At 38.0% G+C, this 26,343-nt stretch overlaps 1 protein-coding gene across 1 annotated transcript in view; it reads left to right on the plus strand.

The window, feature by feature from the left end:
- Window positions 1–1,948: 1,948 nt before the first annotated feature.
- The window catches only part of CPNE8 (copine 8), a gene marked incomplete at both ends in the record, with an annotated part of 248,034 nt that continues 223,639 nt past the window's right edge, over window positions 1,949–26,343 (plus strand). Inside the window, one exon of the mRNA XM_080705259.1 lies at window positions 1,949–2,085. Coding sequence (XP_080561385.1) covers window positions 1,949–2,085 — 137 coding nt within the window. The remainder of the gene's footprint in view (window positions 2,086–26,343) is intronic.

The following is a 26,343-nucleotide window of genomic DNA, read 5'->3' on the forward strand; positions in this document are numbered from 1 at the left end:
GTTTATAAATGTTCTTGGCAATTTTGTTTTAAATAGCTCAAAACTAGAAACAACCAAAATGTTCATCATGGTGAATAGGTAAACAATTTGCGTCACACTTATTCATGGAATACTATTCACTATAGATTTACTCAACAGTATGGATGAATCAGGAAAGGATTTTGCTGAGAGGAAGAAGTCAGGTTAAAATAGTACATGTTGTATGATTCCACAGATATATTTAAAGAAAATTCCAACTGCATTGCTTTTAGTGGTGAAAGGAGGGAATGATTACACAATGGACACGAGAAAACTTTGGAGACAGTGAAAAATTTCATTATTTGATTTTGGCGATGGCTTCACAGGAGTATAAATGTATTATATTAAATATTTTAAATGAATTGAATTTTATAATATGTAATTGTAATATCTATACATATGTATGTAAATGCATACATGTATTAAGTTAAATGTATTAAAATTTATCAAATAATATCTTGGATTCGTGCATGTCTAAATTATACCTAAATAAAATGGCAAAAATAATAAGTTTTATGGGTTCAGTATGGTTTTTAAATTGTCAACTTTTATTTCTTCAGCAGGCTTCTATAAACTAAATTTCTGGTTAGCTTAAAAAAACACACTTGGGTCTCTTTCTCCAAAATAATTTTGGGTAGCATAATAGAAATGACTAAAGTTTTGGGGGCTGTTGTAGTCATAACCTACAGTTTAATTTGTAATAAGGAAACAGGAAGAAAATTATAGAACTTCTGGATTTCAGACATGGTTAAGTGGCCAGTGGGAGATCAGGAAGAGAAACCAAGAAGGAAACAAGGGAAGCACCCAGCAGGGGGCGGGCTCGCACCTCTTCAACAGCAGGCTGCAGATTCTCTGAGTAGGTAGCCCTGGGAGGTTACAGTTATTGCTGTTGTTATTATTGTTGCCGTTATTATTATTTGCCGAACTAGGGACTGAATCCAGGGGCATTGTACCTACAAACTGCACACCCCACCCAGCTCTATATTTTATTCTTTATTATGAAACAGGGGTCTCACTAAGTTACAGAAGTCCTTACTAGGTAACTGAGCCTGGTCGCGAATCTGTGGTCCTCCTGTCTCAGCCTCCCAAGTACTGGGATTACAAGCGCGACCCACCGTGCACCGCTGGATTACAGTTTTAGTAGGATGTCAGATCTTCAACGGAGAAGAGTGCTCCTCCCAAGTTAAGCCAGCTCGCTGGAAAGTCGTGCCCTTCGGGCTGAGGAGGCAACAGCTCCTTTGCCTTCTCCTTTTGAGCTGCTCCATTCTCCATCATCCCTGGTGGCAAACGCCCTAGGGGCGCGGGCCTGCGGGCGAGGCCAGTGGGCAGGAAGGTGCGGCTGTGCAGGGGGCTGCAGCGGAGGGACGCCGGGCGACTTCGGGACGCTGTGGCCTCAGTTTTATCTTGACACCAGGCCAGTGACCCCGTAATCCAGTTTCCCAAACGCGACGAACTCCATCACTCCCGCTTCTCTTCGCTTCGCACCCTTGCAGTTTCAGGTCTTAAGGGTTTGGGTTGGGGTGCGGAGCTGCATGATTTGGTTGTGACCTTCCTGTTTTGGAGCTGAAATTCCATGCATTTGGAGATAAAGGAAGGCAGTACAGCACTGGCAGGAGGGCTGTCACCATTAGACCTCCCGCTCCAGAGAATCCAGGAAGAAGACGCAGCTCCGACGCCCCCTGACGCACCAGTGTTTTCCCCGCTTTAGAGCCCGCCAGTCCCATACCCAGTTGTGCTAGGCGGAGGCCCTCCTCCCGCCCCCAGCGTCCGGCCGCGGGGGCGGGCAGTCCCGGGCCGGGGGCGGGCTCCGGGCGGGGCGGGACTCGGGCGTGCGCCCGGAGCCTGCCACCCCGACCGGTCGCGCAGCCTCCGCCCGGTGCCCGGCGGCCGGCAGCCTGGCTCGCGGAGTCCCGAGTGGCCCGGGCTCCGGATGTGGGCGCGGGACCAGCCCAAAGCGTCCCCGCCCAGGATGGACAGCCGCTGCACCAGCACCGCGGGCCTCGGAGACCTGGGCCGGCTGAGCGCGGCCATCCCCGCCACGCGGGTGGAGCTGTCGGTGTCCTGCAGGTGAGGCGCGCCGCTCCGCTCGCTCCTGCGCGCCCACCGCGGCGCTGGGAGCACTTGGCCAGCACCCCGGGGCGCCGCGAGGCTTCGCGCGGGGGAGCACCCCCAGCTACGGATCCGAGGCACCCCACCCCGGGGCGAGTGACCTAGAGTGGGCAGCAGGGACTGGAAGCGAACGGTGGGCCCTGGGGCAAAGTCTTTTTTTTGTTGTTGTTTCTTTCCGGGAAACGCTGTAAAAGTTGAAGCGGCTGTGACTCAGCTGCGGAAACCCCGGCCACCGCCCACTTAGCCGGCCCTGTTTTATCCCCTGTCCGGAGAGGGGTGGTTGAGTGAAGACCGGGCTCCAGGGGAAGCGCTCGTGACAGCCGCGCGCAGTGGCCTGGGACTCGCCCTGCCAGGCGCCTGGGGACTGCGCTCCGCTCGCTGCGCAGCTTCCTCCCTACACACTTTCTGGGGCCACCTAACTTCCTCACCCCACCCCCACCCTTAAAGCCTTAGGCCCGAAGGAGATTTCAGCTGCAGCCCTCCTAGCAGAGGAATCTGTGCCTTACTTAAAACCTAAGAAGTCTTTCTGTCCTCGCGTAGACACTTCAGAGGCTTTGCCACAACTCTCGCCCTGTTCAGGGACTGGAAATTTCAAACTTCAGTGAGGCAGCTTCTCTCTAAACCAAGGGGCAAAATTGCCATATTCCTGAAGATTTTTATTTTATTTTTTTAAGATGCGCCTGTTGTAATAAATTGTAATGGCAAAGGAGAGGAAGAATTCTGGAATTCTCCTATCTACTCCGGAGCCCACCCCCCTGGTTTGAACAATTCCATCTCTCCCAGTGGAAACATAAGTTAGCTTTTTTTTTTTTGTCCTAAGATTGTTTTTAATGCACTAAAATCTTTCCCTTCTTTTCCTTAGCAAAACTTGCCTTAAAGGGATATCATAATGTTACTCTTTGATGTAAATAAGCCCAGAAGTTTGAAATGCCATCAGCCTTGATTTTTGCATTTTCACAAGATTAACCCAAGAGCCAAAAAGAATGAATGTTTTTCATGACAATTCGATCACATGCATCCTCAGTGATGGTATTTGTGGCTAAGGGGTAGTTGTTATCTCTGTATGATTCTTGGATTCTCTTAAGGCTATGAAAATACTAATGTTGGTAATGAGAGCTAACATTAAGCAGTTGCCTTATTGAGGCCACTGATTTTAATGCTGCCTGAGATTTCTTTCTGTCAATAGAACAGAGGAAGCAGTGTGCAAAACTCTTTTTAGACAATTTGTAGGCTTTTTTTTTTCCTGAACCTGGGTTTGAACACAAGAAGGAGATTGTTGAAATAGAAAGATAACAGCCCAAAGTCCTGTAGTAACCTCATTTTCTTCTAGAGTTGTATCCTCTACTCAACATCCTGCAGTGTCTAATGATAGTGTGGCCGGTTTGGTTTGTAGAATGTAGAAGGTAGCAAATGTGGATGTCTCATAGCTCTTTAGGAAAATTGGAACTTTGGAGCTGGTTATTTTGTCATAGGTTTCTGCCCCCCCCCCCTTCCCCTTGATTCTTATTTGCTGTAGGTGTGCTGGGGATCCTGAAGTCCATTTAGCTTCAGCCAGCATATTTTAGTTTACTGCTTGGGCCCTGGAGATCCCCTTCTTCAGCAACTTTTTGTACCTTTGCTTTGACTTTTTGTTTTTATTGTTTAAGTTTTCAAATAGGAAAAAAAAAATCATGGAAGAGAAGATAACCCAAGAAATTAATGTCAGGTATCTATCTCTGCTGAGGCCACTGGTGCTTTGTCTATTATTTAATCAAGTTGCTTTTGACTCAGTTTGTCATATACTTCTTGGTAAGTTTGATATAGAAAGCATCTTTTGAGCATACAGAAACATAATTAAATCCCTTCATGCCTTAAAGTGTTTAGTACTTGATCTTGTAATCAGGAGGTTGGTGTACTTTATCTTTGGCTTCAGAGACCTGCATGTAAATTTTGGCTTTTTTTTAAAAATTATTTTACTTACTTACCTTGGAGTCAGTTCTTATTTAAGCTGTCTACACTTCATCTCTAAAAAACTGAGGATAATTATGCTATTTAATTTATAGAGAGTATTATCAAGCTTTAATAAAATGAGGTGAGGAAAGTACTTACACAATGCATGACACAAAAGAATATTCCCTATAATGTTGGCTGTTCTTATAATGTGGGAAATAGCATCTATTGGTTAAATGCATCATATGATTCGGTTTAAAAATTCTGCATATTGTTCCTCCATTTGAACTTTAATAAATTGATTATAAAAAACAAGAACAGAGCCTGCACTGAGATATTTGTTCCCTCTTTCTCTTTTATGTTCACAAAGCATTTATTTTCCTGGGTGTGTGCGAGGATTTCACTAGCAAGAAGGTACAATCATAGGCCTCTGAGCCTCATTCTAGGCAAGCAGAGTGAGGAATTCCCTTGCCTTACTTTAACAGAGACATTTGTAATTTGCTGATCCTTCAAAAGCAACTCAGGAATATGATCCCTTTCGATAACGGCCTTTTACTGTCCCCTATCATTGAAGGCTTCATCTGTATTTTGGGGAGGTGGCAAGATTCAGCAATTGAAGCTAGAAGCTAAATATAGTTCCATTCACTAGCCAAGTGTCTGAAAAGACATTTGTCTTTTAGATGTCTAGAAATATGCCATGCTTCATGAGAAATGCAGAATCAGTTCTGTTTTCTGAAAATGTAAAATCTGGTTGGCAGATAAACATCATATGATATAGGATAACCGAGGACTAAATCTAAAGATGAGGCTCATGCATGAGCAGGAAAGGGATAATTGTGGAATAGAGTGCTTTGCATATACTAAGAAGAAGCAGGAGAGGGGCGTTTGATAGTGGCTATAAACTTGGTGTGTTAGGGTGTGTCCTCTTTGGCCTTCCTCCTCTTCTATCCATTATCTAGCTATTCTTTTGTTTACTTTTCTTTATTAAAACAATTTGTAGATTTTCAGTTAATTAGATTACCTAGTTAACTGAACCTGTCTATAGCTGAAAGGATACAACTCCTGAAACAGACAAAAATATCATTCCCATTGTATTCTCAGAACAGACTGATTCGGAATGAGACAAAAACCAATGGGAAAAGTAATTTACAGTAATCACCTATTATTCCAGGAGCCTTGGTTTATTTCATTATTTTTGTAGTTTTTATCAATTTCTCTGATTCAGAAATTGGTTTATTGATTATAAATCAGTGAGAGTATTGCATATTTCTAGACTTTGTGTGTTAGGTAACAAGTATAGTAATGATCTTGGAATGGCAAGAATAGTGATTTTAAACAGTTTTGTGCAAAGAAGTAGAAATTTGAATGCCTACTATGTGCTAGGTTTTCTAAAAAGTCAGGGCTGGCCTTAACTCTTTGGCCTTGTTTCCTATCAATCCTCACAGAAATGTTGTGACTGAATACACACATATGTTTACTATGTGCCAAGACTCATGACATATAAATATGGCTACAAAATATTAGTAAGAGCTCCATTTCCAGGACATGTGTGATGATCAGAGCAAACCAAACTTGGCTGTGTGCCTGTGCACAGGCCACTCTCTCCCCCTGAACATCTCTTCCTTTCTCCTCTTCTTGATTAGATTGTGATCTTCTACTGGGGTCAAACATCACATTCTCTAATGAAAACCTCTCCCAGGTTAGACTTTTCTATTCCCAAAGTAGCTGGTATATACTAGCATTGTAGGCCTATAACAATTCTTGGTCCCTGTAGTCTATTTGAGGACAATCTTTGATTCTTTCATATTTATGTATTCTGAGCTTGGCACAGAATATATAGTCAATAAGTGTTTGATGCTGTATTCCTCTAACAGGGCCATCTTGTATGAGTATTGGGAGAATTTCTGTTAAAATATAGGCTCCTGGTCCCATTGCAGATATATTGAAACAAAGTCAATGGCATTGGAATCTGGGAATCTGAATTTATCACAAGCTCACTATGTACTGGGTATACATACTAAAAATTTCAATTTCCTGATTTTATGAGTCAATGACTGACTGCAGTTTCTTGATTTAACAGTACTGTACTAAGGGGTTGAGAGGATACTTCTTGGTACTGTGTTGGAGCTGGCTTAAATGAGTTTGAGATGGGAATTTGTGAGCCAGTTGAAGCCTATTTGTAAATACATACTTGCACATCGCCATTTATAGGCCTTTAATTAAATATAAAATATTATACAAAGGAAAATTACTGCTACTTGTCTTAGCTCTGGTTCTAACAAAGTACCATAGACTGGGTTTCTTATTAACAACAGAAATTTTTATCTCACACCTGTGAAGCCAGAAAGTTGGAGATCTGGGAGTCAATATTGTGGGGTTCTGGAAGGATACTCTTCATGTTACAGACTGCAAGATCTCTCTCTCTGTATTCTCATATGGAGTAAAGAGCTCTTTGGGGTTCCTTTTAGAAGACCATGAATCCTATTCCTGGAGGCTTACCCTCATGGCCTAATTGCTTCCTGAAGGTGTCACCTCAAAACACCATCACACTGGGGGTTAGGATTTCAGCTTATGAATTTTAGGGGCTGGACACAGACATTGATTCTACAATACTGCTGATAGACTATCACTTTTCGTGTTTGTGGGGGCACTGAGGATTGTGGCATTTTACTTCTGAGCTACACATTCAGCCAGATTTTATTTGGAAATAGGAACTCACTACATTGCTGGGGACTTTATAAGTTGCCAAGGCTAGCCATAAACCTGTGATCCTCCTGTCTCAGCCTCCCAAGTACTGGGTTACAGGTTTGTATTACCAGCTAGACTGTCACTCTCAGAAGTGGTGATTCAAACTCAGCACTGTCTCTTGTCTTCTCTATGAGATTACCTGGGGTTACATGATTTTATAATGCATGGAAGCTTGTGAAGGGAACAAAAAGCTGATTAAAATCTTGTGTAGGTTTTTCTCTCCCTCTCCTATTTTTGCTTTTCTTACTTTCTTACTTTGAAGTTTTGTTTGGTTTTGTTGTCTGTTTCTCCATCCACTGCTGGCATATTCTTTTTAAGTTCAGATGTTATGGTTCCAGCTATATTCAGTGATGAACTGACCACCTGTTATAGCATATTTAGATTCCAAGAGAGAGAATCTGACTGGTCCAGCTGGAACTGGACCAGGTTGAAGCAAACACTTACACTGTTCTAATTATTTATGGCAAGAGAAAATTGAAGTGTTCAAACTCAAAGATCAGAGTTTCACCCCAATCCACCCTGTTTGATATTTCCTTGCCATTCTTAATTCAAACAGATTTTGGGGGTACTGTAGATTGGATCCGGGGGCATTCTATCACTGAGCTCTATCCCCAGCCCTTTTAAATTTTTTATTTTGATATAAAGTCTTGATAAGTTCCTGAGGCTGGCCTGGAACCTGTGATCTTCCTGTATCAGCCTCCCAAGTACTGGGAATACATGTCTGTCCCACTGGACCCAGCCAAATAAATTTGGAGTTACTATGGGAATAGGATTCAAATGATGTTACTAATTGCTAACTTGTCTTAATTTACACTGGGGATGTTTGAGTGCCTAGAAGGCTTAGCAGGTGAAGTTGCTAGACCGTAGCATCCTATTTGCTAGCTCTGCATTTCCTGAGATTCTGTGGTTCATGATCGTGGTCACTGTGTAGTCCATTTTTGGGGGATTTGCCTTAGTCTCAGAGATGGAAAATCTGCCCTAGGATCATTTCTGACCTGTGACTTTGAAGCCTTAATTTGGGTATTGTCTAGGTTCATCTTTTCAGAGAAATGTCTGCCATTTTTGTTCTATCAGTATCTTGGTTTGCTCTTCATATTTTGTATTTGGAGCCTGAGGTTATTATAAAATAGCCCAGGTATGTGGAGAAAGTGAATCTAGGTATAGCTGTGAGATCCTAGAAAGTTACTTGATCTTTTGTTTCTTGGTTTTCTCATTGATAAGATGGGGGAAAGTAGCTTCTGACTCATATTTGCATTGAGGATTAGAAAAATTAATTTATGTAAATGAGTTAAAACACTGCTTGTCATATTAGGTAAGCACTCTGTAGTTACAAAAGGATATAACATCAAAATAAAAATCATCCACTGTCCCCTTACACTACCAGCAAATGAGTTCCTGTATCATGTATGACATCACATTTAAAGTCCTTTGGGAGGTGTGTGTGTGTGTGTGTGTGTGTGTGTGTGTGTGTGTGTATAAACACATGTATATAATATATATAATAAATAATGTAATAGTGTTTTAATGGGTCTTTTTTTTTTTTTTGGTGGTGCTGGGGTTCCTGGAGCCCTTCTACCTCCGGGCTACACTCCCAGACCTATTTTTACATTTTCATTTTGGAAACAGGGTCTCCTAAGCCAGCGCGTGCGGCTGGCTTCGAACCTGCGCGATCCTCCTGTCTCTGCCTCCCAAGCGCGGGGATTACAAGTGTGCGCCACCACTCCCGGCTGTTTTAATGTTTTATGTATAATGTAGAATGTAATTATATATGTAGTCTATATAATGTGGCTTTCCACGAGAAGTTTTCATCTAGAGATTAATGAGAATTTGGGGCAGCAGGGTATAGCAGCAAGCAAATGGAATTAGGAGTTGGCAGATGTGTTTAAATTGCATTTTTATCCCTTTGGAATGTTGTTTGGGAAGCGTTTTCAAATTTTGGAATCTCATTTCCAAATCAGTAACAAATAAATGATTTAAAATTGAAATTTTCACCGGGCGTGGTGGCGCTCACTTGTAATCCCCCCGCTTGGGAGGCAGAGACAGGAGGATCGCACAGGTTCAACACCAGCTGCGCTGGTTTAAGAGACCCTGTTTCCAAATAAAAATATAAAATAGGTCTGGGAGTGTAGCCTGGAGGTTTCCAGGAACCCAGTAACACCAAAAACCAAACCAAAACAAAAAAAATTTGACATTTTCAAGGTTGTTCGACAAGTAAATGAAAGAAATGTGATAGTGCCCAGCATAGTACCGGTCATAAGAATACTCAATAGTTGTGTGTCTTATCTTGGTTTTCTATGAATGTTTCACTGTATGGCATCTGAGCAACATAAACGAGGGTACATGTATTTTAGAAAAATTTACTTTAGGGAGACACAGAAGCCTGGTGATAATTATAAAGCTACACGTTAATGCATTATACTCCAGGCTGAACAATACATTGCAGAGGGAGTATAGAATAAAACAGTGGTCAGAACAGAGAGGATTTGGAAATGCGCACTTATTATCTGCAGATTTCACCCCATACTTTCACCCTTGCCAAGACACACAGTCAGACATGTGGGATTTGACAGGTAGGAGGTAGTCCACCATGAAAACTGTTTTAAAACAAAAGAACATTCTAGAACACAGTGAAATCAATACATCTACGCTGAAGATAACTCTTGGACATGTGATAAAACAGATATTGCAGTAATTGACACCACAAGCTGAAGAACAAAAATTTATTGCTAATAATAGGATTATATGTATTTAAAAGGTATCTTGCCCCAATCGATGATGCTCATGGCCTGACGCAGTACCTTAATATTTGCAGACATAAGAATCAGTGCTCATGCTCTCAAACAAATATTCCCTCCTTCCTCCCTCCCTGCTTTCCTCCTTCCCTTCTTTCCTTCCTTCCTGGACCCAGGGACATTTTAACACTGAGATACATCCCCAGCCCTATTTTTATTTATTTATTTATTTATTTATTTATTTATTTATTTATTTTTAGGCTGTCCATGAACCTGCAATCCTCCTGTCTCAGCCTCCCAAGTACTAAGATTATAGGCACTCACAACTATGTCTGGCCAAGCACTGTTTGTCTGATGGTAAAGTGTTTTGCCAAATGTATTCTTTAAAGGATAATCCCAAATATTTTGAGGGTGTAAATTTTATGGACGAAGAAACAAAATATCATTGATAATTTCTGGGAAATATTTCTATTTATTATATAGTAAAGAAATTCAAATATAATTTTACTAAAGTAGCCAAGAAACATGAAAGCTTTGGCTGTTTGCTATATAATTTATTTAAATTATTGCCAAAATCTATCTCTATTTAAAGCATATAACAGACCAATTTTCTCAGTCCTTATGATTCTGGAAAACAGTTGATATTATGTTTCATTTTGCAGGTGAGGAAATTGAGGTTCAGAGAAACTTTAAATAATTCCATCTAAGCCATGCATCTAGTAAATGGAAAAATTGAATTCTTTATCTATATATGTCTAATTCTCAAATATGTTTTGACTGTTACTTTCCCAGGAATTTTTTATTTTTGGGCTTCAAAGTGTGGCTTTTTCCCATCAATACCAGTGTGTTGGTATGTAACTGAAAGAAAATGCAAAACTGAGAAACACAAGTACAATAGGTAATTATACTATCACAAAGGAAATACTTCCCTTGAGTATGGGAAATATGGAATTCTTCAGTGTTTTTCAGACACCTATTGGTGAGAAGGTGGTATAAATGTTAATTCAATGTTTAATTTCCAAGTGTTGATTCTTATTCTTCCAGTACTGAGTTATCTAATGAAGTGGCAAGAAATTAAGAAATGAGAGGGCTATTTAACTAGAATCATCAGGCAGAGCGAGATGAACACCAAATGCTGAAAAAAGGTGATGGGCTGAGCACAATGAAAGGTAAAGGAAAAGTTAATTGAATTGACTATGGGACATTCAGATTCACCAATGGAGCTGAGCATTGACCTTAGGCCCTATCGTTTTCAATTCACTGCTTTCTTAATAATAGGAAGTCACCATTTGACTTGCTAGATATTTTAGTAATACATATTTCTCAGTTTGGTCTTCATGACAAAATTGGAATTCGGTGTAAATAAATTACTTAAATATTGAACATGTCAGCACATTACTCTGACTTGAGTTTATAAAAATCTATTTTTTTACCTTGCTAATTAGCTGCTTGCTTGCGCTCTCTATCTCTTGCATGCACGCTCTCTCTTTCTCTCTCTCTCCATATATAAATGTGTAAAATAAGTAGGGGATGACATTAATTTTATTAAGAATGATCTCAAATGTCAGAGAGTGTAATGAACCAGTGGTATGATTATAATTGTCATAACTGTTTGAAACCAACATATTTTTCAGCCTTGTTAGCATAATAGTGGATTTATAATCATCTTGAAAAATGAAATTACTTCTTCTTGCCTGCAGATCCTGGGTTTAGTGCATATAATTTTGTGGGTATTCCTACAAACCTATATAAATATGTGCCTGTAGGAGTATCACATTATTTGTGGTTTCTAGGTAATTGAAAGCAACCCAGTCATTCTTCATATAGACATGGAGGTTTTCATGGTTTTTTTTTTTAGCTATAAGCAAATTAGAGAGATAAAGAGAGAGAGAGAGAGAGAGAGAGAGAGAGAGAGAGAGAGAGAGAGAGAGAGAGAATATGAATATGCAAGACTAAGAGGCACTTGAGAATCATACCAGGACAATAATAACTTTATTTGCTAATCTACCTAAATTACCTACTATTTTGGACTTAAACTAAGACACTTTGATATTTCAGCTTTCAAATTAGCTGTGGAAATAGAGATATGAGAGTTGAGTGTAATTGATTTTTATGCCTCTTTGTAAGCTTTGAGACATGGAGGAATAATATTATGTTGTTAGTGAACTTTTCTCTTAATTGGTAATTTAAGTTAGTGAATTTAAATATATTTTTGAAAGCTATCTGAAATATACTACTTAAAAATGATTGATTTTTAATTTAAGATTTGTCTTACACTCTAAATTATTTCTATTTCTTGTTTCAGTTAAGTTGCTTTGTTAGAGAAATAACATTTCTGTAGTCTCTTGCTCCCTTAGGTAATGCTTTTCACAAAGTATAATGCAGGATTCCCTGAGCTTTCATTCTGACACTATCATTGTGACCTTTGACACAATCATGCACCCCTTCTCTGGATCTTAATTCCTATAGAAAGGATGAAATCCTGGCCCACATATCTGTAATGTCACTTGGTGTTTTACAATTCTATGTTAGGAGAAGCAGCACCTTGCAATAAAAAGTAGATATGCTTAACTAAATCTTAACTATTAATGCCTATTCACAAACCCATTAAACCAGGTAGTAGTTAACTTATATAAAACAAGCAAATAAAAATAAAGGGTATTTTATGTCTCAAAATATGTCTATGTTTCCCAGAATGTATTTATTTATTTATTTATTTATTTATTTATTTATTTATTTATTTATTTATTTTGAGGTACTGGGAATGGAACCCAGGGACATTCTACCTCCGAGTTACACCCCTGCCCCTTTTTTTTTATTCTTTATTTTTGAAACAGGGTCTCATTGAGTTGTAGAGGTTCTCACTAAGTAGCTGAGGCTGTCTGTAAACTGCGATGCCCCTGTCTAAAGCCTCCGAAATCCTGGGGTTACAGAATGTCTTTTAAATAGATCATTGTTGGTATATTAAAATGATATTCATTTATAATTTATTTGTGATATTAGGGATTAAACCTAACAGAATGCTCCTCTAAGCTATGCCCATAGTCCTATTTAATTAAATTATTATTATTATTATTATTATTATTTGGTGGTACTGGGGTTCCTGGAAACCCTTCTACCTCCAGGCTACACTCCCAGCCACCTATTTTTTATATTTTTATTTGGAAACAGGGTCTTTTAAGCCAGCGAGGCTGGCTTCGAACCTGTGCGATCCTTCTGTTTCCACCTCCCAAGCGTGGGGATTAAAAGCATGTAATAGGAGAAAGTATGATATTAACATATATTTGGAAAATGTTCATTTCCCCCATCACAAGTATAATTTTGTTAATATATTACATGTGATTTTTCTAGACATGTCTCTTAAGCCTCTGTGTGACCATATGTAATCTTAGGCCTAAGTGTCTGAGAAATTTTTAGAAGGATATTATGATAAATCATTTCTAATGCCAGCCACTTTAGTAGTTCAGAATTCTCATTTTACTCACAATTCCCCAAAAGAATGTAACTATTCATTTTTCCTCTTAACAGGAACATAAAGCTGGCTTTGTTCATCTTAGAAACAAATAGTGGTTAATATTAATAAATACCTGTGCTTTTCCTGAAATTTACTTTTTTAATATGCTACTGTATTTTTGGCCATTATTGCTCTGTAGCAAACAGAGAGTTTTCAGTAGAGATGGCTCCTGGATCTTGGCTTGTGTGCTCACTCTGACAGTTGCTTTTGAAAGCCGAGGGCCTCATGTTGTACCTGGCACAATCCAGAGTGTACACAGGGCTTCATGGAAGAGTCGGCTGGAGATAAAGTGAAGCAGTGCTGTGACAGGGACACTGTTGTGTCTTGTCTTTATAACATTTGGCCTACTGTAGTTCATAAACTCTACAGCTTGAGCACTTTCTTTCAAAATCACCTTATTGGTTCCTGAGACTCTCCATATCTGTCACCCTTCCCATTTCTTCTGCCTCCCCCATGGCTCAAGAGTTGTCATTTTCTCCCAGACTATTAAAATATTCCCATAATTATTCTCTCTGACTCTAGAATTAGCTTGTTTCATTCTTTACATTTTTCTAGTTAGCTTCCTAAACTATGGTCTAATTGTCTGATTTTCCCTTTTGTAGAAACTCTGAGCATTTGCCCTGTGTTTACAGAATGAAGTCCAAGTACCCTAATATGGTGTCTAGGGTATGTTTTTATCCTGGCCAGCCTTATCTTTCTAGTCTCATCTAGAATATGGACCATCCAGCCATAGTGGAGTACTTGCTAATCTCCTGATTTCTTAGCATATTCCCACTCCCTACCATCGTTAATGCAGTCTGAAAGCCCTCCCATACCTATTTTTATCTGTCTTTCGTGGGGTGTTAGGATTGACCTCCCTTACAACTCATAGTTTCAGTAGATTCCTCTAACTACAATTAATTGTTTCTTCCTTTGAGTTCCCACATTTTATTTCTTGCACTTTAATTTTATTCTGACATATATTTATTTAGATTTTTGCACAACCAACTTTAGAAGTACCATTTATTTTCTCATTGACTGTTAGAAAATATAACTTGGTGTTTCAGTACAGTAAGCGTTTGCTGCTTGGTGAACAAATTTGAAAAATAAACTTAGATGTCCTTAAATTTGAGTATGACTCTACCCTTAAAATTATTAGCTTATAAAGTAGAGCATTTAAAATGACTGCTTTTTACCAGTAAATTTTACTATTTAATCTTACTCACATAACAAATTAAGTAGGATAGCAAATTAATTATACTTTTAATAGAGTTTTATTTGTGCATTGTAATTATACCTAATAATGAGGTTCAAATTGATAGAAATATACACGCACAGAGAATTTGGTATATTTCCTTTTAGATATTTACCCATGAAAGATTTTTTCTTGGGAAAAATATTTCCAATAATTTGTTTGGTGAACTGATACTATGCAGCCACACACACAGATGTCACTTGGGTAAAATCTAGGGTACATAGAATTGTTCAGTGGTTTGGCCTCTGGAAGAAGCAATAGGTTATTTATATGCTAATGTATATTCTTTCAAGCCCTATATATTTGCTCCAATAATTTAAATTTTGTGTCACAAAGTGAAAAACAAAATTTTTGAAAAATCAAAATCCAACAATAAAATAAAGACACAAAAATGGGAAGATGGAGAGAAATAATACTTCTACATAAAAGAAATAATACTTCTATATAAAAGGGTGAGTGGGGAGGGCCGGGACTCTGAACTTGTTTTCATGGGCACAGATGAAAAGTGAACAAGTTTACTTAATCAAGTCACTATCCATAAATCATATAGTTTCTTACACACGTCTGGTTCTGAAGTTTTGTTGGCTTATCTAAGTAATTTCATAAGTGCTTCTAACAGCTAAAGTACCTAAGTGCTCAGTTGATTATATTTAGCCTAAAATGCTGTCACAACAGATTAGGTCAAGATTTTTAAAAGGCATAAGCCTCATTAATGTTTGTAACTCTAAAATCAGGAAAAAAATAAAGTTATAAATGCACTTTTTTCAATAAGGTCAATAAATATGTGAATTATTTTAATACATGGTGATGATGCTGCTGATGACAGTGGAGAAGAACAATGCCAGGCACACATATAAAATGCAATTATGTAGTTGTATCTTTGTTATTTGTGAGTGTGGACTAAACTAGTCATTCTCAATGGGTATTATCAGAATTGCCTCAGCAGTTTTTAAAACTATTTCTGATCACTCTGGAGAATTCTTGTTTGCTTCCCTAGAAGGGAGTAAGTCCTTTCTATCATTTTCTCTAAGTCTCCAATACCCTAGTAAATGTCCGGTCAGTTGAGCCTTAAGCCCCCACCTCCTTGCCCTTCTACTCCCTATCCTCTCTTTAATCGCTGGCCAATGTGCTCACCGATCCAGGCCCATCTGATCCTCAGAGAAACCAGAGTACAAGTTCCTTGACTTTCAGCCTCACATTTTCTCTGGGTGACCCCCTCTCCGTCTCATGTATCCTATATTTTGAGCTGATAGAGGCCCATTTAAAAAGGGCAAATATCACTGGGCATGGTAGAGCTTGTCTGTTATTTCTGTATATTGTAGCCTGAGAGAAGAGGATTTCAGGTTTGAGGAAAGTCTCAGTAATTTAGTGGGACCCTGTTTTAAAATAAAAAATAAAAAGTCCTAGGAGTGTGACTCAGTGGTAGAATGCCCCTGGGTTCAATCTCTAGTACCAAGAGAAGATAAGGGGGGAAATACCATCATGATTATACTATGACTGTTGTTTAGAACCCTTTATTTGCCTATGTAATAAACATTTCTTAAATGTTTCCCTAGCCCTTTGGCATTATCTTTTTCTCCTTGTCATACCACTTTCCTGCTCTCTCATGCCACCTCCAAACTCTCTCCTCCACCCCACCACTCTTTAGATAACTTGGATTTCCTGAGAGAGTCATGATATGTACACCTCGGTGCTCTCTCGACCTGCTTCACCTGATGGAGTCAATAATGGCTCAGGCATCCTTCTCACTGTGAAGACTTTTCCTGATCACTCAGATGGAATTGACTACCCATATTTCTAATATGTAATAAATTTATTTTACACATTTTATATTTTACTGCACAGATTTGTTTACAAATTTGTCCCATTAATGGAATATAAAAAAATCCTAGCAGGATTATTATAATCCCATTAGTGGAATATAAATAATCCCTAGTAGGAGCCATATGTGCATAAAACAATCTCCAACACCAAATCCTGCCTTTGGCATTCAGTACTTAGTGTTTGTTGGATAACATTTGAACGTATCAGACAATTATTAAACTATAAATTATCATAGGGTAGAAATTGTGTTTTATTCACCAGTTCAACTTAGTTTCCAGTCAAATGCCTTGCATTTAGAAAGTGCTTTATCATAATCTACTCAATGTGTAGTTATAGAAAGGAAAGTAGATCCTCACTGATTAATGGGAACCATGCCCAGATGGCACAGAGATGGAAAGAGTTATAGCATCAGTAGAGTTGAAAAAAGAATTCAGTGGTAGAAAAGCAAAATGAAGGAGATAAGGCTCAGCTATTGTCTATTCCTGCATTCAGTTCAGGAAGCCCCTCATCTTTTTTCTCTGCCTCCTTGAAGTGCTCACTGTTGCTGTTACCTTGTGGCTATTGCTAGCTCCCCTGAAGAGTGTCAGCAATGCCCTGTTGCCACAGAGGCAGCACATGGACTTTCTGCCTGGCCTGCTGGCCCTGTAATGTGGCTGCTCACCGCCTCTTGTTGCTTGCTTCCCTTGTTTTACCAGTTCTTTGTAGGTTCTGGTCCCTCTAGGGTCATTCTCAATCCAGAGTCTCCCTTTGTAAAAATGCTCTAGGCTTTGTAACTTTGTGTGTGTGTGTATGTATGTGTGTGTGTGTGTGTGTGTGTGTGTGTGTGTGTACTTTGTATATATACATATTTTTATCAATGCATTGTAATTATACATCATAGTGAGGTTCGAAATGATATAGCACATACACAAACAATCCTTGATGTGGTTCCTTCTGGATCTCATCCTGCTATCCCCACTTCTCATATGTGTTAGTGAAATTGGTAGTGATAACTTTATATATAGACATAGCATTATTTGAACTGTTTTCTTCTTCAATCTTTTTCTCTCTTCCCCCACTCCCCTTCTTCTATTCTATTGATCTCTCCCCTTATCTACAATACCTTTTCTTTTCTATTTTCTCTAGTTCCTACATAGATTTTTCTCTAGTAGAGAAAACATATTAACCTTGAGTTTTGGTGACTGGCTGATCTTGCTTAGCAAGATCTTTAGCTTTTGACTTCATATATTTAGGTGGTGTGTGTGTGTGTGTGTGTGTGTGTGTGTGTGTGTGTGTGTGTGTTTTGCTGGAAATTGAACTCAGGACTTCATACATGCCAGGCAAGCACTTTATCACTGAGCCACATCCCCAGTCCTAGTCACAGATGTTTTTATTTTTATTTTTTTCTCTATTACATACAAACTGCACAGTTCCAGGATGCAGATTGTCAAAGCCTTGTTGTTGAATCTGAATTTTCAGTTTGAGATATGCCCTCTCTAAGGAGAGGCCTACTCAGGGACTTCTATTGAATTTCCCTCCCATCAGATCCCAGCTGTTCAATACTTCCATCTCACAAAGAAACTGCCAGCATTCTTTTTACATTTTTCTTTTCTTTTCTTTCCTTTTTGGCATTGGGGATAGAACCCAGGGGTATTCTACCTCTGAGCCACACCCCCAGCCCTATTTTTTATTCTTCATTTTGAAACAGGGTTTCACTAAGTTGCAAAGGACCTCACTAAGTAGCTGAGGCTGTCAGTGAACCCAGATCCTCTTGTCGCAGCATCCCAAATGCTAGGATTATAAGCATGCACCACCATACCCAGCCTTTTTACATTTTTCCAGGAGGCTCTTTGTCCTTTTTAAATTTTATGGAGGTAAATTGGATTGAAAAGGCAGAATTGCCCGTGAACTTTGTGAGCCTGAGGTCCATGTCAGCTTCCTTGTTACTCTGTTTACCTTTCCCCTAGATGCATTTTCTAGTTTACCATGTGCTAGGCAATATTCCACATGCTTTATCCTTACTGAATCATTTACTCCTCAAACAACACTATGAGGCAGATTCTACTGTCATCTTTTTTATAAATGTGATAGAACATGGAAATTTTAGGCTATTCAGTAATGAATGGTAGATCTAATGATTTCTATCAATGACTGGAACAATTGTACTGTGCTTATTCTTTAATGTTAAATTTGCACTTAACTGCTTTACAACATTGTTTTGGAATCTCATTTTTAATCAGTTTTCATTTGATGACTGTTTTGTTTTCCCCAAGTTTTCTTAATTATAATCAAAGGAATTACAATTGTATATAATATGCAATTATATAAGAAGAATGCCATTGTGTACACAATTTTATATGATTTTTACTTCTGAGTTTGACATCTTTTTTGGGAGGGTGATAGTTATTGAATACAGGATCATTCTGCCTCTAAGCTACATCCTCAGCACTTACTATTTATTTATTTATTTTTGGTGGTACCGGGGTTCCTGGAAACCCTTCTCTGGACTACACTCCCAGACCTATTTTTATTTATTTTTTTATTTGGAAACAGGGTCTCCTATGCCAACACGGCTGGCTTCAAACCTGCGTGATCCTCCTGTCTCCACCTCCCAAGCGCGGGGATTACAAGCGTGTGCCACCACGCCCAGCCTATTTTTATTTTAAAACAGAATTTTTCTAAGTTGTTCAGAGTCTCGCTGAGTTGCTGAGGCTGGACTCAAACCTGTGATCCTCCTGTCAGCCTCCCAATTACTGGGATTGCTGGCATGAACTATTTCCCAGCTGTGCTTGACATCTTAGGATATATTTACAGAAAATAGGATGGAATATCAAGAGCAATGCTGATTTATTTTGTTCATTCCTTCCTTCCTTCTTCTTTTTGTGATACTGGGGATGGAACACAGGGGCATTCTACCTCCGAGCTACACCCCCAGCCCTGTATATTTTATTCTTTATTTTGAAATAGGGTCTCAGTGAGTTGTGAAGGGCCTCACTAAGTAGCTGAGGCTGTCATGAACCCAAATCCTCTCATCTCAGCTTTCATTTTGAGAAACATTTAAAAATAAATTAATATTAAGTAAATAAAACTATTTAAGACTATTTAAAATAATAACACTAGCTTTCTATTTTTTAAATTATTTTATTAGTGGATAGCAATTATACGTCTATAGTAAGGGTCAATATGTTGAGAACATATGTGCACATAGCTTTTTATGTCTTTCCCTCCACATCCCACCCCTTTTCCTGCTCTTTGTTCCCCACACAAGTTAATGAGATTCATATACTGCTCTAGTATTATTACTTGAACTGTGTTCTTCTTCAGTCATCCCTCTTCCCCTACCTAATTCTCTTAGGTCTGAGTTATTTAAAGTCCTTTATTTTCCCTCTTTTCTGTTTTGTTTTTGCAGAACTGAGAATTGCCAGGGGCAATCTACCTCCAAGCCCCACCTTCAGCCCTATTTTTTAATTCTTTTTTTTTTTTTTTTTTTTTTTTGCAGTACTGGGGATGGAACCAGGGGCATCTCTAAGCTCCAGCTCCAGCCCTATTTTTTTTCTTTAAACAGGGTCTCACTGAGTTGTGAAGGGCTTCACTAAATAGCTGAGGCTGGCTTTGAACTTGTGATCCTCCTATCTCAGCTTCCCAAGAACTGGGATCACAGTGTGTGCCACTCTGCCCAGAATGTTTCTGTTTCTGTTTTTTTTTTTTTTGTCATTTACAGGAAAATAGAACTGGAGAATATTATGCTAAGTGAGATTAGTCTATTTTATTTTTGCACAACTCCCTTCTTCAGGACACTAACTTTTGAATAATTTTCAGAAGATTTCACCATGCAATTGTATGTTCCCATGACCATAAGAGTGTCCTCTGTACCTTCCCTTGATAGGACTCACTTTCTTCAGTCTCAGGATTGGTGCACTTATGTCATCAGCCTGCAACACTCTGCAATCAGAACCTGCCACACTTGTCTCCTTTCACTGAGTTCTCAGTCTACATGTCACCTTTCCTGTACAAAGCCTCTCATGCACTCTGGAATACTTGATTTTAATGTCTCCACTGCTCTGACCACTCACAGAAATGTAATTAACTTTTTCTCAATGAATTGCATCTCTCCTTTCTTCTATAAAGTAAACTCATTGATACCAGGGCTTTCCTGTTTTTATAAACTGCTCTATACTTAGTGCGTAAAGCAGTAGCTGTTACATAACTGATATTTTATAAATGTGTTGAATGAACAAATATATTTGAATGCATATGACCTTTCTCCTTGATCTCCTTGTGTTACTTAAGATAAGGATTTACACATTCAGTCATAGTAATGGGTTCAGAGGTAGGCATCCTATCATTAATGTGGGCAAATCCATGAGATTTGGCAATAGTAATAAGAAAGATTGTTATTGCTCTTTATATATATATATATATATATATATATATATATAATAAAAGTTCCTTTTGAAAATAAAAATTAAAATAAAATGTGTTGTGTTAGTTAACAAGTAGATTATTCTATCATCTGTATTTGTATAAGCTTTAAAAATATTCTTCATATTAAATTAAAAAAATAGTACCTTTTCTTCCTATGTTTTCTAATTCTTTCAAGTTGATAGTATATCTTCTGTAATTTACTTGAAAATATTTTAGCAGAGGCATTGTCATGTACATGTGTGCATTAGGTTATAAAGTCAAAGCTGAAGCATCCTAATCAGGAAAACATACTTGGGGTGTGGTGGTGAGGACTTCTGTACAATCAGTAATCAGCAGCAGAGGGTTTGTAATTATTATGGATGTTAGAAATTACTTTTGTCCCTTTTTACTGGTGAAACATACAATCAAATGTGTGGGCTATCTGCTTCACACCACTGGAAGGTTACAGTAAAAAGATAGATAGGAATAAGTGTGGGATAGAATTTGGAGAAATAGGAACCCTTATACATTAATAGTGGAAATGTAAGTAGCCACTTCAGAAAATGACTTGGCAGGTTTTCTAAATGTTTCAAATACAGTTACCATGGATTCAGCAATTCCACTGCTAGGTATATACCAAATATAAATGAAACCATATGTCTAAACCATATGTCTATTTATATGAATATAAATATTTATGGCAGCATTATCCACAATAGCCAAAATGTGGGAACAACCCAAATGTCTTATCAATTGATGAACAATTGGTGGTTATCTATGTAATGGAATATTATTTGACAATTACCAGAGAATGAAGTACTGATTTATGCTACCACATGGATGAACCTTAAAAACATTATGCTCAGTGAAAGAAGCTAGTCACAAAATATTACATAATATGTGATTTTATTTATGTCCTGAATAAGGGAATACATGACAAATGAATAGTTACTAGGGCCTGGGAGAAGTAGAATTGGGCATGACTATTCATGGGAAAAGTTTTTATTTTTTGAGGTGGGAGGAAATATGAAAATGCTTTAAAACTAGGTAATATGGATGTTTGCACGACTCTGTGAATATTCTATCAATTAAATTGCACATTTTAAGAAGGAAAATTTTATGTCATGTGAATTATATATGAATAAAACAGTTAAAAGAAGATACATGGATTGCTTCACAATGGAGATTCGAAGATAAATTTTGAGAAATGAATCTCATGTTTTTTCAGTGTGTAAACATCACAGAATTTACATACACAAACCTAGATGGTTTAGCTACAAAACACCTAGGATATATGGTACACCTGGGTGTGTACACACACACAGTATAGCCTTTTGCTCCCAGGACCATGATGAACAAAACAACACAAAATTAAGTCGAGCACAAAAGAAAATGCTGTAATCAAGAGAGCCCATAAACATGAGATGTATGAGTCTGCTGCTGACCTCATTATAGTAAACTTTAAAACATAGAAGTAAAAGTACATTCTAAAATAATGATACTGTAGTAAATACTTAAACCAGTAAGATAGCTGTTTATTATTGAGTGCTATGTAGTATATACTTGTCTATGCTATACTTTTATACAACTGATCATTTCGGTTTTTTTTTTTTAATACACCAGTATTCCCACAGACATGTGAGTAGTGTTGATCTGTGACATTAAGATTACTGTCATGTCACTAGGCAATAGTTTTTTCCACTCCATTGTAACTACTTGGGGCCATTGTCCTACATTGTTGATTGAAATGTCCTTATGCCGCATATGACTGTATTGTCAAGTGAATAGGACGTACATACTTAGTGAGCCCTTGGTTATGCCTTAACAGTGGTTTCCTAGGTTTTAGGAATCCTTAGACTATGGGTACAGAATATTTAGAGAATTATCTACACTGAAAGAAGAGGACACTCAGATAAATCACTCTACTGGAATATAATCATGACTCTTTAATGTAATGTTTGGAATACCTGAAAAGACAGAGATGGAAGTTCCTTAAACTCATAGAGCATACCGTGTGACTGTTTGGGTTCTGCTTGCTAATGAATGTGTGTCTCTAGTGCATTAGGTTGGAGACTTGTTTTCATGGTCACACAGCATTTGGGGATGACATAAGAGTGAAAAGGGCTGCCTAACCCTCACAAATTCAGCATTTGAAGACAACAGACAATTACCAAAAAGCCTAAATTGGGTAAAATAATTATAAAAGGTTGATAGGAAAATTATTGATCTTCCTGTATTTTTTCCCTATTTTTATTTTATTATTTTATTTTTTTTATTGGTACATTATATTCATACATCATATTGGGGTAAAAAAAAACTTGTGTGTAGAGACATGCACACTGATTTAACCCCTACCCAATTCCCACCCCATTCCCACCCCTTCCCTCCCTCCCTTGCTCGGCTTAGTGGTTGACTTAGATATGTTTAAGTACATTGTATGTTTTAGACAAACAATTCTCCTCTTCCCCCTCCTTTCTCCTCCTTTAGGTTGTCTTGTTTGCTCCTCCATAGGATTTTCTTTTTCATCTAGAGTTCCTCCTATGACCCAATTCTCCCTAACTCTCACATATTAGGGAAAGCATCTGATTTCTTATTTTTTGTTACTTCCTGTATTTATCTTACTTCCAGTCACTTTATTGAATTATCTTAATTTTAAAAGCTTTTATTAGTTAATTCTCTTGTTTTTTCCTGTATGTAAAATTAAATCTTCTTCTAATAATATCTTTTGCCTTTATTTTATATCTAATTTCCTAGAGCTTCCAAAACAATGCTAGCAATAACATCGTTTGTGACTCAGTTCATTTTGCTCTCAATAATATCTACAAATAGTCAACATAATCAATATAGACATCAGACATCAAAATCAGAATTAAAAATCAATAAACATTTTAAAAATGCATTTTAAGTACCTAACAGGTACTTTCTGTGACCTTGGCTATTTTATTTAACCTTTCTGAATTTTGTAATCTCATTTGGAAAATGGATTCTCCTCCTGATTGCTATATGATGGTGAGGATTAGATGAAATGGTTACAGTTCTTGGCACAGAGTTTCATATTTGGCTCAGTAAATAAATAGCAGGTATGAGAATGGTTATATAGTGTCATGCTGAGTATGTTGAAGGGAATGATCAGTTGTACATACCTAAGAAACAGTAATGAGAAACTGAAAGAGGATGACAGGGCAGTTTCAGTGATAGAGCGTGCTAGGGGTAAACTATAAAAGTGTGATGATACAGTAGTTTGAGGGACAGTTAAAATATCTCTGGAATATATAAATAAATATGTATGTGAAATATATGAATTGAAGTGCCCCTGGAGACGTAGCTGGGTCTTTAGTCAGAATATGGCAATATTTGATATTAAGGAGTTGGGATCTTTTTTTTGTGTGTGTGTGTGTGGGTCTGGGGATGAAACCCAGGGGCATTCAACCTCCGAACTACACCCCCTGCCCTGTTTTTTATTCTTTATTTTGAAACAGGGTCTCACTAAGTTACGGAAGTCTTCACTATGTAGCTGAGGCTGTCTGCGAACTGGGATCCTCCAGTCTCAGCCTTCCAAATGCTGGGATTACAAGCGTGCGCTACCATACCTGGCTCGGGAATTTTTGTAAGTAATTTTTTTTTCTTTTTGCAAGGGAGCCATTTGCTTAGGTATTCTATAAATAGATTTTTCTTGGGGGTATCTTGGTGTATGAGTTGGGAGATGGGTAGGCCCATTAAGAAAACTAAGGCTAGGGAGGTAACTGGAAGTTAGAAGCAGAGACCAAGGAGTTTGAAGCTTTAGGGTAGAGGGAAAGGGCAGAAGCCAGTTTGCCTGGGGAGTCTTGCTTGGAAGAGTGGTTAAACAGTGTTGCTGTATTAGTTTCCTGTGACTTTTGTAACAAACTGTCTCATATTAGTTCCTTCAAAGGAACAGTTTTATATTTCTGGAAGCCAGAACTCCTACATCAGTATCACTGGGCTGTGATCAAGGTCATCTAGTAGGGTCTCTCTGGAGGCTTTAGAGGAGAATGTGTTCTTTGCCTTCCCTCTGTTCAGTGGCTGCTGGCATGCCTTAGTCTGTGGCCACATTCAGATAATCTTAAAAGTCAGGCCAAACTCTACAAATCTCTGCTGTTTATGTCACCACACAGATTCCTCTGTTGTTGCTCAATCTCCCCATACTTTCCTCATACAAGGATGCCTGTGATTGCATTCATTTATTATTTATTTATTTATTTTTATTTACTTACTTATGTACTTACTTATGGTGCTGGAGATTGAATCCCGGGGGCATTCTACCTCTGAGCTACACCCTCAGGTCTATTTATTATTCTTTATTTTTGAAACAAGATCTCACTAAGTTGTGGAGGGCTACACTAAATAGCTGAGGCTGGCCACGAACCCAGATCCTTCTGTCTCAGCCTCCCAAGTATTGGTATTACAAGCATGGACCACCACGCCCAGCCCTGTGATTGCATTTATGACTCACCAGAGCCCAGAACAGTCTACTCATGTCAGGATCCATACTTGCATCACACCTGCAAATTCCGCCCCCTTTTTTTTACTTAAATATGCCCACTTATAGGTTCCAGGAATTAGAAACTAATGTGCTTAGGTGGCTATTATTTTGTCTTAAACAGTTACCATTCACTAAGACAGAAAATACAACAACCATAAGATTGGGGAAAGATAATGAACTTATATTTGCACCTAAGTCTTAGGTTTTTAAGATGACCCATACCTCATTTTTAGTATTTTTATTTATTTTTGCCAATTTCTAAAAAATAACTGATATGTTTCTCCCCCCACACACACCACCCCTGGATGAAATCAGGGATTACATTCTTTACCTTTTTCTGGAAACTTTTATCACCCTGAATTAACTCTGCATTTCTTCCAGTCCATAGGTCAACAAGAAATTGTGACAAAGCATGGGTTGGTTAATTCCTTTTCTTTTATGTTCTTTTTTGTGGTGCTGGGGATTATACTTAAGGGCATTCTACCTCCAAGCTATATTCCCAGACCTATTTTTATGGGAAACAGTCTCATAAAGTTGCTTAGAGCCTCTCTATGTTGCTGAAATTGCCCTCAAACCTGCAATCCTCCCATCTCAGCCTCCCAAATGGGTTTATTTTTTAAATACTTTCCAAATATATCCATCACAATTGAACATCATGAGAAAAATGTTATAAATTTCACTCCTAATTATCTTCCCCTCAAATTTATTTTAGTATCCAAATCAGATTTACCCATGCAAAAGTTTAAAATTTGTTTTTATCACTGGCCTTTTTCTTCTTAGTGTTAATATATCAATGCTCTGAATAACCAATTTCAAAAATTAAAAAAAAAAACTCAAACATTTTTGGTTGCCATTTTTTACTAAGCAATACCTGTCATTTGTGATAAAGTTCTGTGTGATCAGTCTATCAGAGGAAGCCATTGAGATGAAATTTTAGTCTATTTGTGAAATCTCAAATCTGAAAGCCTATTTTTACTTTCTCAAAAGTCAGATAATCTTGAGTACTTTCCAATGACACTGTCCATCATGACTTTGTATTTGATACTCTAGCTGAATTTGGCTTCTCAGTAAGTTTCAGTTTCAAAATGCTTTTTTTTTTCATTTCTAAACCTACTTTTTGCCTGTGCACAGTCGATTGATCATAGTTTTGATAGAAATATTTTTTCTTAAATAGTATGCAAAATTTCCAGAGGTAATGTTTGTTCAATGAATGAAAGAAGGAACGAATGAGAGAATTAGATGTTACATTCAAATCACTTCCAGAGATTTAGCAAATTTTCTTTCAGTTGCTCAAAAATGTTTTGATTTCCTTGTCTTTATTTAGAAAACAAAGCAAAACAAAACAACAAAA

This window comes from Muscardinus avellanarius, assembly GCF_963383645.1.
Source record: "Muscardinus avellanarius genome assembly, chromosome: 11".
Lineage (NCBI taxonomy): Eukaryota > Metazoa > Chordata > Mammalia > Rodentia > Gliridae > Muscardinus > Muscardinus avellanarius.